We start from the raw sequence: 11,631 nt of genomic DNA, 5'->3' as shown, positions 1-11,631 counted from the left end.
ACCCCTGTGTTTGAAATGTGCTAAATAAAACCTGTCTTGACTTGACTATGTTTCATAGTGAAGCCCAGAGTCAGGCTCCTCCAGAAGACACTCCCAGACTCTGGAGGGGCCAAAGTGACCTGCCGGGCCACTGGTTTCTACCCCCGTCACATCAACCTGACCCTGCTCAGAGACGGCCAGCCTGTGTCTGACCACCAGATGACTGGGGGGGAGCTGCTACCTAATGGAGATGAGACGTACCAGATGAGGAAGAGCCTGGAGGTCAGCGCAGAGGAACTAAGAGAGAAACACCAGTACTCCTGCACAGCTGAACACCTCAGCCTGGACAACAAGCTGGACATCAGTTTAGGTATTATTGGTTTACAAATATGGAATGTTGGATGTATGTTTTGTAGTGTAGTGTGTAGTTTTAGTATCAGGTGTACAGTTGTGTTTAGTTTTGATGTCTGTGTCTGTCATACTCCTGTACTCGGGATACTTCTGGAAGACAGAACTGACTCTCTCTCTCTCTCTCTCTCTCTCTCTCTGGGCAGATCATGAGTGGGATTCAGTCACCACATCCATTGTGCCCTCCGTGCTTATTGCTGCTGGGTTAGTGTGTCTTGCTGGAGTCGTTGCCTTTATCATATGGAGGAGGACCCACACAGGTGAAATAGCTCTTACTGATTTCACTTAAAGACTGAGACACATAGGTTATCCATATCATACAAATACAATCATAATTAAATTAATTATTAAACATTCAATGCAGCTAAAGTTTTGATGAAGTCCAGACCTGGCTATTGAACTGGTAAACTGTGGCAAATCAATGGCATTGTGCTGATTGGAAATCCCCAGAGGCTCATTGTGTGTACAGTTGATATTTGTGTATCATCAGAACAGTACAACTGCTCATACAATGAGCCTCTAGGTATTTAACTCGGACAGATGGTAAAAAATAGCCATGACACAACAGTGAAATCAATATTGTGAGATTTTTTATCTGCTTATAAAATTGTCAGATACACACTATATGTAAAATTCATGCACACAAAAAAAAAGCTCTGGCCATTTTACCAGCAGTTTAGCCCAGTGCCAGAAAAGACAACAACACTTGTTTATTCCCTGAATGGTATGACTGTAATCACCTGTCCTGTTTTGTACATGCTATTACCTGAATGGTATGACTGTAATCACCTGCCCTGTTTTGTACATGCTATTACCTGAATGGTAGGGCTGTAATCACCTGCCCTGTTTTGAGACAAATGGTTATGAACGGTGTTTCAGGTCGAGGCTCACAGACCTCTCTGCAAGTGAACACAGACGCTTCAGGTGAGTGTGCCAGAAATTAAAGACAGTTTTCTCATTCCGTACATTTTGTTCATAACTACAAGTGATGAACTTGTTATCAACAAATTACGTAGAAAAAATATAGTAATACCATCGTTAATGTACCATGCTGTCAAAAAAGTTCTAAATTAATGAATTTTGAAGTTTTGAAGACTTGAATTTAAGCTTGTCTGATTTCAAATGCCACCTGTAACTCAGATGTAAAATACCGTGAAAATCACACAGGCATGTAATTTATGTTGGTTTAGATGACCAAATATTATCAATACATAACTTTTAATACTAAGTTTTTATTGTTAAAGTAGCATGATAATGTTTTGGTCCTGTCCTCCCGCGAAACCTGACCAAACACGTTTTACTCATAGCCTATGCTGTCGGTCGCATTATCATTGTCTTATCATGCATTTTGTCAAAAGACTTTGAATAACTTTGTTAAGAGTTCAGTTGCTAGTCGTGACGTTTTTGGAAGTACAGAATTTGTGTGTTTGTAGCACAAGTAAATTACTGAATGCCCTCCTGTATTTGGCCTGAAAGGTAAACACTGCTCCGAAACATTAGGTGACGTGGTCACTCACTACAATGGGCATTTTACATGCCCATTTAAGGTATATAAGGTAGATATACACTGGAATATTTCCGTAAGGGCCTTTTACATATTGACAAACATTGATAATAACATGTATATGCCTGTTAATGGTGAAAATAAGCAATTTATTTCAACATAGCATATTCAGCCCATGGGTTACACTGCAGAGTCATCTGATTTATTTCAACATAGCATATCTGACGATGGTATCCAACATGGCTCCCATGATTTGAGTTGGCCAAACTCTCCCTACATACGGCTCTGACACTACTGTACACACACATACAACTGTGTACAATCACAGTGGAAAGTGAAAAGGAAAAAAAAGATCTGTTTATCAATGCTGGCAAACTGACAATACAAACAAAGATCACAAGAGCACAGAACTTTGTACACTTAGCCTTACACTTTAGCATGGATAGGGTCCCTACAGACAAACCAAAGTATTGTAAACTTTGAACGTGTACAAAGAGGTTATAACAAGACCTGTTTCTGAAGAAGGCGCATTGATTGACTTCGAATTCCAGTAGCGTCAAATTAGGGTGCGCGTTTGATCTTGCAGCGCTGCACAGATCTGGCTGAATCTTACTGTTATTCAAAGATAAGACACAACGTCAAGTTCTCTAACTTTTAATGACCACCGTCATCCACACTCGCTCATGATCTTCACACAATCAACATCCGGTTCCTATACAATAACAGTCCCTAGGTGTTTTCTACACAATAAAAGTTCCTAGGTGATTTCATAGTAAATACAACAAATTATATTTCACAGTTAACAAACTCACTCTCTTCTTAAAATAAAAATAAAAAATGTAAACCCTGAGGCTTTCCAATAAAGTGAACATAATAACAGTGCAAAACAATTTACCTTTTAACAGTATTCAAGTACCATGTTGTTATGAATAAGAGTACAACAAAAACTCTAATCTATATATTTTAGTCAAGTTTCCAGTGTCCCTCACTCAGTGCTTTCAGCAACTGTTCAGGTGAGGCCCCCTTTTTGGTTAAGCAGTCTGCAAGTTGTTCTTTTGTGTTGTTCCACAGAACACGCTCAATTTTCTGTGTTTGGATAAGCTCCTTGATACTACTCACTTCCAGGCGAAGTCTCTTCTCAGAGACAGACTTTGTGGACTTAAGTGCATCAACAAGTGAATAATTGTCAGTTACACAGATTAAAGGTGGAGCACGCTCGGCACCCCCTGTGGCCAATTCAGAAAACAGTGTAGCAAGAAAAATGGCATTATCTATTCCCTCAGACATTGCTAAAGTTTCTCCAGCAAGCGTGCTTCTCACCACTCTCTTAACTCTCTTAGACTGCCAAGAAAGTGGTGAAAATTTGGTGACTCAGGTGCCCTCCTTTAGTGCCCCGATCTGTGAGGTTTCCAAACGAGGCATCACTGAACACTACAATCTTGAGAGCACGGTCTCTACCCAAATGGTGAAAGATTAAACCTACTTTCTTGGACTTCAATTTGCACACTATTCTGTTTGCTTCATGTATTGTTTGCACTGTTGCATTTTTAAGCTTAGAAGCTAGGTAGCTGGCATCAAACAAGACGTCTGGCCTGGTCTGCCTCGCTACCCAGAGAATCTGACCTATCTTTGACCTGAGTTGATCCTTTTCCTCTTCACAAAGAGAAGAGTCATGTTGCACGGCTCGTGAAGGAGCCACATGTATTGGCTGCATGTGTTGAATGTAGTTCTCCTGGTGTATTTGCACAGTTTTGTCAACAGTTACAATGTCTATCCCCACATAACAGAAGTTGTCATGTCCCTCACGTCCAACTTGAAATACCGACGTAAGGTGGGGTATTACTGTATTGGAGAAACTGTCTGTGCCTCCCCAAATTAAGTAATCTACGTGACAGGCAAGTACCCCACTCACATTGCAGTCCTGATCTGTCCAATAGAAAACAGCTGGATCGACCATGGACATCTTGCCTCCTGCTTTCAGCACTATTTCCTTCACCCTGTTGTACCAGTACAGGGAAGCATCTGCCAGCCCATACACACACTTTCTGAGCTTCCATAATTTTCCAGTACAGTCTGCTTCGGAGGGAGGTCTGATGTAGATGTCACGTGACAGTTCAACTCCCTGTAGGAATGCAGCTTTTATATCCATAGAATGTAGGGTCCATTGTCTTTGACAGATAACAGCCAAAAGTAGTCGAAGCGACTCTGTAGCACAAGTTGGTGAATCCTTTTGCAGTTCTGACATTTGTAATTCTTCAAAACCTCTAGTCACCAACCTTGCTTTTGGTACCAATCCAGTGGGTGTTTCTTTAAGGGTGCATACCCATCTGGTGCTAATGCGCTTTTGTCCTTCATCTTGAACAATTTCAAACACATTGTTATCTCTCCAATTCTTCATCTCTTCCTGTTTAGCTATGTCAAATGATAGATCTTTTGTGATCAACACATCCTCACTGTTATCTGTGGTATTATACCTAACATCAGCAATAATGGATTCTATCTGAAGGTTCTCCAACTTTGATATATCAACTGCATCTGTCTTTCCTGCAACATTGCTTGGCTCAATGAATAGCAGATTGTACCAGCTTTTGTATTTGCCTGTAGATTTGCCAGCACGCCCAAGAACTTCTGCTCTGTGTAAAGTCCCACTGTGGGCATCTCTGTAATTTAGAACTTGTCCTGTTTTCAGATGGACGTCAGCTTTCTGTTCTTTGTCATTACGTGTCTCCATACCATCATTTGTCGGCTGTGTTTTGTGTGTGTCAGTGTTTGCTCCGGTTTCTGTGTCCTCCATGTCGCTATCATGTTGCTCATCATCTTCCATGTTCACTTTCCTAAGTCTGAGGTAGTGCACCCTAACACATGTTCCTCCGTGCCTGACAAACACTACTGCTCCATCCTGACCAATTACAACTCCTGGTCCTTTCCATTCTGTACAGTCAACTCTCTTACAGTGCACTCTGTCACCCATTTCGTATCTCTCATCTGTGCTGCGTAGTTGTTTACGCAGAGCTCTCCTTATTCTCTCCGAACACTCTGCCTCTGTAAATGCTTTCCTTGCTGCATGTAAAGCGGAGATGTGTTTTGCTACCCACTCACTTCTTGTGGTGCCCTCTAAAGCTGGGGGCTTGTCAATCAGCACTGAGGGCAAGTTGGGATTCTGCCCAAACACCAACTGATGAGGACTGTAACCGTGAACATTTTGCATGGTATTCTTCGCCATAAGCGCCCAGTCTAATGCAGTGTCCCAGTCACAGCCGTTACTTGTCCTCACTTTCATGATGATCTCAGTCAGCGTTTGATTGTGTCGCTCTATCAGTCCATTGCTCCATGGGCTGTATGCAGCTGTTGTTTTTACTTCTATGTTAAAGTTTTCTGCCATGTCTCTAACCTCATCATTGTTGAACTCTCCCCCATTATCGCTGAATAGTTTCTGAGGTGGGCCATGCACACTTATCCAGTCATGAATAAAGTGTTTAACTATTTCAGATCCTTTCTTTGTGGTCAAAAGGCTTCCTGCACTAAATCGTGTGAATTGATCAATAATGTGGAGATACCAAAGACCTGGCTCAAGCTCATGCAGATCTACTGCCACGGTTTCATTGTGCTGTGATGCTAGTGGAAGACCATCAGCAGGCCTTGGTTTTGTCCTACTGTATCTCTGACACGTCTCACATTCACTGACAATTTTCTGAAGAATGATGGCACATTCTGCATCTTTAGTGCCTGAGCTAGATAGAAGCCTCAGCAATCTGTCAGCAGAGGCATGACCAAATTGTCTATGAAGCTTCACTAGGATTTTTTGTTTTTCAACTTTGTTCATTTGTTCTGAAATGGACAGAATTTCCTCATCACATTGCTTTTCTGTGTCCTTATTGCTGTCTTCATTTGAAGCAACACCCTCAGCAGCTACAAGGATATGGTCATCACTTGGCATGGTTTTGCCCTCTTTGTCCATAATGTTCACACAGTAATGACCAGAGCCCGTAAAATCCAGCTTTACAGGTTGACTGAACATCACTGCACTGTCATTTTCCATATCCAGCACAGTCCCCGCTTTTTTCATGGATGCCTTGCTCAAAAGCAGTGGAATCTTTGCTGGAACTATTTCAGTCTCAATGCTGCACTTCGTTTGGCCTATCTTAGCAGGAATTTGCAGTTTTCTGGTGGAATGGACCACTTTTCCATCACCAAACTTAAATGGTCTATTACTGCATTGCTCTGTCTTCTTCAGACTCTCTAATTCCTTATGGCTTAGTCCTGCGATATAGCTATCTAGCCATTCTTCTCCACACACGGTACGTGTGCATGCTGTATCTATTATTGCAGAGCCAAAACATTCAGTTAAAAAAATCTCTGCGTCTGTTGGTGACTCTTTAGTAAAGAGAGTGATATTGCACTCTTCAACGTTGTCAGTCTCACAGTGGGTACATTTTATTTGCTCACCCTTGTGTGGGCAGTCTTTAGCCCAGTGGAACGTACTTTGGCAAATGGCACACTTTGATCTGCGCCCATACCTGTCCAAAGGGTTAGTGCCAGGCAGAGGTGTCTTTTGCTGTTCATTTTTGGACCACGTCTTGCCCCTCTGACGTCTTTGCTCTGTTGTGACATATGCAGCTTCCTGATTTATTCCCATAGGGTACACAAACGTTTTCCCTCCAAAAATCCTTTTCAGTGCGGACTTCATTGAAGCAAAAGTCAAATCTGTACACGCTGTTAAAGCTAACTGTCGGTCTTTTACTTCCAAGCATGCAGTATCTAGTAGTTTGAAGGCTAAAACTGCATCGGGGAGCTCCATTTTATACTTGTGCATCATTGAGTATCGCTGTTCAAATTCAATGATGTAGTCCGCCATGGATAAACTACTGTCCCTTATAATTCGATCAAAGTTTGAATATGCCTCATACGTTCTGTCTTTTTCCTCTTTGAGAAACAATCCATCAAGTTTTTCTTTATTAAAGTCAGCATGCCAGTGTCTTTATTAAAGTCAGCATGCCAGTGTCTTTATTATTCATCGAAGGTCGGCGGAACTTTATAATTGCTAACCATCCTCTGCTACCAATGTTATTCAAAGATAAGACACAACGTCAAGTTTTAATGACCACCGTCACCCACACTCGCTCATGAACTTCACACAATCAACATCCGGTTCCTATACAATAACAGTCCCTAGGTGTTTTCTACACAATAAAAGTTCCTAGGTGATTTCATAGTAAATACAACAAATTATATTTCACAGTTAACACTTACAATACAAACATGCCTCACGTTCAGCCTGATCTACACAACGCTGAATCTTACAATACAAACATGCCTCACATTCATTCATTCTCTAGCTCTCCATTCACTGAGACTGGCTCTATGAATGGGAAACAAAGTGAGGGCAGCCTGCCCCTCAAACGATAACAAAACACTTTGTGGGGTTTGGTCTTTGGTTCAAATGTAATGACAGAGTGTGAGGGGTGTATCCATACTGAAGCTTCTGTCCCAGAGTCTATATTTCCTCACTGAGTACATACAGGAAATAAGTATTTACATAGTCAATAGGCTTTGAGTTCTGTAGTCAGTTTTTTGTTGGCCATCGCAAAAGCAGATTAATTGATCAAGTTTGTACCCCTTTGCGTAAATTTCTCATGTTTAATTGAATAAAACATTATACTAGCATACTCACAGATTAGTCTTGTGTGAATTTTATTCAGTACATTTTCATGTGAGTACACACACACACAGGTGTATTTTCATTTTGTCAATGTTTGTTGTGTTTTTAGGGTGTGAGTATAGTGTTGCAGGTAGCAGGTGCTGTCATGTTTGGATTCACTGATCCCACAGCTGCCCTCTTCCACCTCCTAACTAAGAGTGTGTGAAGACTGATCACATGACCCACCTACAGCATATACTCTATTAGAAGGTCCCAAACGTTCCCATGCTCTGGAAAAGTATGTGGAAGGGAATGTGTGAAGGACAGCAGGATGCTATGGTGAAGGAGAGGACTAGGCCTAGGACACAAGAGGCTTTCAGCTGTTGATGTGAATGTGAATGTGTGAAGGACAGCAGAATACTATGGAGAAGTGAAGGACTAGCACACAAGTGGGCTTCAGGTTCTATTTAGTGACGTCATCTCATGATAGAATTACAGATGTTTCTATTCTGGTTCTATTTAGCGACTCGTGATGAAATGACAGATGAACAGGCCATGTGATTCATCTGCATTCATATAACTTACTGACCTCATACCATTCACTTGCTGTTTTAAACACTATGCAGCAATTTGACCTTTTGTGGTGTCAAGAATGAACAGATTTTGATGTTTTATGGACATTTTCATATGGTCAGACGCATACCTTGGCGTTTTCCTGGACAGTAGCGTTTCATTCTCCCACCACATCACTAATGTCTGTTGGTCTCCTGGACAGTAGCGTTTCATTCTCCCACCACATCACTAATGTCTGTTGGTCTGCGCTTTTTCCCCTCAGGAACGTCTCCAGACTGCACCCTGCACTCAAACAACGCTCCGCTGAAGTGCTCGTCAACACCCTCGTACATCACACAACGCTCCACTGAAGTGCTCGTCAACACCCTCGTAACACCACACAACGCTCCACTGAAGTGCTCGTCAACACCCTCGTAACACCTTTCATCAACTACTGCACTGCAATCCTGACAGGCATCCCAAACAAACTCATCCATCGCCTCCAACTCATTCAACACTCTGCAGCACGGATCATCACCCGCACAAAGTTCTCCCAACATGTTACACCTCTCCTGATAGAGCTGCACTGGCTCCCTGTCTCTCAACAGATCAACTTTGCACCCAAACTGTGGAACTCACTCCCCTCACACATCCGCACTCTCCTCTCCATCTCACAATACAAACCGGCTCTTGAAACCCACCTTTTCTAGATAGCTTATGGACTTTAATGTGCCTTTTACTACCACTATGTTTTTAATTAGTGTGCTGATTATTATTATTTTCCACTGTGTTAACTCTACTCTGTGTTAACTGTAAAGTGGCCTTGGGTACTCTGAAAGGCACTATGTAACAAATAAACAGTATTATTATTATTATTACTTTGCACTATAAAAGCAATAGATAGAACTAGGTAGAACTCATTTCTTGAGTTGCCTTTTTGTATTGTCCATTGCTACCTAGTGGCCACATATTTTTTGTTTGTCTACATTAAAAACGGATAATCTGCTCTCTGCCTCAGACACACACACACACCGCACACACATTATGCTGACACGTACTGTACACATTTCTTGTAACGTCTTTAAATGTAAATGTGTAAATGTAAAGTTTTCCTTACTTTGGTTTTAGTCACAACAATGTAATGAAAATGCAACCAAACAGAATAAAGATACAGGATTCCTGCAGTTATGAATTGATGTAATAATGTATTGTCATATTGGTGAAAAAGGCAAAGAACATCTTTTTGTCATGATGTTGCAATATTATTCTTATTCTGTGTGGATTTCTTGAGTTGATACCAATGTCTGTTCAATTCCATGTTAATAGTCACAATCTAAATATGTAGAGAAACAAATGTTAATGCTTTGAATACTTATTTCCCCATCATATGCAGCTAATAAACATATGAGCATTGATAACATGATTCTTACATTGAAAACATTTATTATACAACACCAGTTACATTTTTTGTATTTAGAGAAGTGAATTTGTAAAATGTATTACTTCAAATATGAATGTGATGAAATCTGCACACAAATGAGAGGAAGAGACAAATGAGATGTTTGACAGCCCTGATTTACACATAAAGATGATTAAACACATATGATGATGTTGCCCAATCATCACTAATAATATAACAAACAACACAAAAACAATTCATACACACACTTCATCCATACACACACACACACTTCATCAATACACACACTTCATCCACACACACTTCATCCATACACACACTTCATTCATACACACTTCATTCATACACACACTTCATCCGTACACACTCTTCATACACACACTTTCTATGTAAGATGGTGAACATATGAAGTTTACTGACATGTGGCTGTTTTAAACGGTAATTGTATGAACCTTAGCGGTCGCTACAGCTACAGGCTTTGAGACGACACCAGTTGGAGAATGTGATGCATGTTGGGAACTGTAGGTTATCAGTGTAAATGCTATGTGGAGTTATGTGTAGTGAATCAGTGCTCACGAACAGTGAGTTTGGTGAAAGCAAGACCTTCACTTTTCACAAATACAATGAGACGGATTCATTAGAGTCTGTGTATTTGTAGATGTTTCCAGTTTGGACTGTTCCTCAGCTCACTGAACAGAGGTCAGGGGAACTGATGCTCCAGGCTGTAGGAGGAGGAAGAGAAGAACACTTCATCAGATCAGCTGAAGGACACACAGAGACCAACGAGGGAAACTGTTATCACCTCATGTGTAAATGCTGGACATACAGTTAACAACATAAAACATAGAAATGCACATTAACCCCTTACTGTACATGAGAATGAGTTATTATGAACATTAACCCCTTACATGAGAATGAGTTATTATGAACATTATCCCCATATATGAGAATGAGTTATTATGAACATTATCCCCTTACATGAGAATGAGTTATTAATATATGCAGTGGCAGTCCCAGCTTATGATGTCCTGGGCACCCAAACATTATTTTGTAACAATTTCACATTAGCAGCACGGGCTCCTGCAGAGTAGCCTATAGGGCCCCCACTCCCCACACAGGGACACATGATTGACATGACATGCAAATGAGCGATAGAAAACTGATTGGCGCAAATGAGAGCTGCAAAATAGCGAGGGCTCATGCCGGCCTCGACAAGATGTCGCCCATGCTGCCCATATGAGGAACGGAAAGAAAGAAAGAGCAAAAACATACAACGTCAACTTCACTGATAGCAGCTCAGCATCTGGTCTTGTGATACTCACTCTAGTGTCTCCAGTTTACAGTTGGGATCCTCCAGAAGAGAAGAAAGATGCTTCACTCCTGAGTCTCCTGCTTTATTCCCACTCAGCCACAGCTCTCTCATGTGTGAGGGGTTTGATCTCAGTGCTGATGAGAGAGCTCTGAAGCCTTCATCTCCAATACTGCAGTATGACAGACTGTAGAGAGAAGCAGGAGAAATACTACATCTTCATTTCCTTTTGGACAATCAACATTACGGACACCTTACAATAATGTGTTAAATACGGTTGTGTGTATAAATAATTTGTACACAGGGATGTGTGTGTGTGTGTGTATGTGTGTGTGTGTTGCGTTTGCCATTCACTCCCTCCCTCACCCCACACAGAGTAAGTGTGTGTGTGTGTGTGTGCGTGTGTGTGTGTGTGTGTGTGTGTGAGAGAAAGAGACTGAGTGAGGGAGAGAGTGAGTCATAGGTGAGTGAGTGAGTGAGTGAGTGATTGAGTGTGTGTGTGTGTGTGTGTGTGTGTGTGTGTGTGAGTGAGACAGAATGACAGAGTGAGGAAGTGAGTGAGTCACATGTGTGTGTGTGTGTGTGTGTGTGTGTGAGGTAGTAACTGTGTGTGTGTGTTGCGTTTGCCATTCACTCCCTCCCTCACCCCACACAGAGTAAGTGTGTGTGTGTGTGTGTGTGTGTGTGAGAGACAGAGAGACTGAGTGAGTCATAGGTGAGTGAGTGAGTGTGTGTTTGTGTGTGTGTGTGTGAGTGAGACAGAATGACAGAGTGAGGAAGTGAGTGAGTCACATGTGTGTGTGTGTGTGTGTGTGTGTGTG

The 11,631-nt window shown here is 41.6% G+C and overlaps 2 protein-coding genes across 3 annotated transcripts in view; one reads left to right on the top strand and one right to left on the bottom strand.

Annotated features, from left to right (window-relative positions):
* Positions 1-9,070, top strand: part of LOC121715170 (major histocompatibility complex class I-related gene protein-like) — a 90,648-nt gene extending 81,578 nt beyond the window's left edge. Inside the window, exons 4-7 of the mRNA XM_042100612.1 lie at positions 59-349; positions 534-647; positions 1,267-1,311; positions 8,365-9,070. Coding sequence (XP_041956546.1) covers positions 59-349; positions 534-647; positions 1,267-1,311; positions 8,365-8,519 — 605 coding nt within the window. The 3' untranslated portion in view covers positions 8,520-9,070. The remainder of the gene's footprint in view (positions 1-58; positions 350-533; positions 648-1,266; positions 1,312-8,364) is intronic.
* Positions 1-11,631, bottom strand: part of LOC121715131 — a 315,706-nt gene that overhangs the window by 273,620 nt on the left and 30,455 nt on the right. For both annotated transcript variants that reach the window (XM_042100520.1, XM_042100522.1), the window contains exon 16: positions 10,824-10,997. In XM_042100520.1, the coding sequence (XP_041956454.1) occupies positions 10,824-10,997 (174 nt within the window). The remainder of the gene's footprint in view (positions 1-10,823; positions 10,998-11,631) is intronic.

This window comes from Alosa sapidissima, chromosome 8 (genome assembly GCF_018492685.1).
Source record: "Alosa sapidissima isolate fAloSap1 chromosome 8, fAloSap1.pri, whole genome shotgun sequence".
Taxonomy (NCBI): domain Eukaryota; kingdom Metazoa; phylum Chordata; class Actinopteri; order Clupeiformes; family Clupeidae; genus Alosa; species Alosa sapidissima.
The sequence above is the reverse complement of the archived record's forward strand: the minus strand, read 5'-3'. Positions and strand labels throughout refer to the sequence as shown.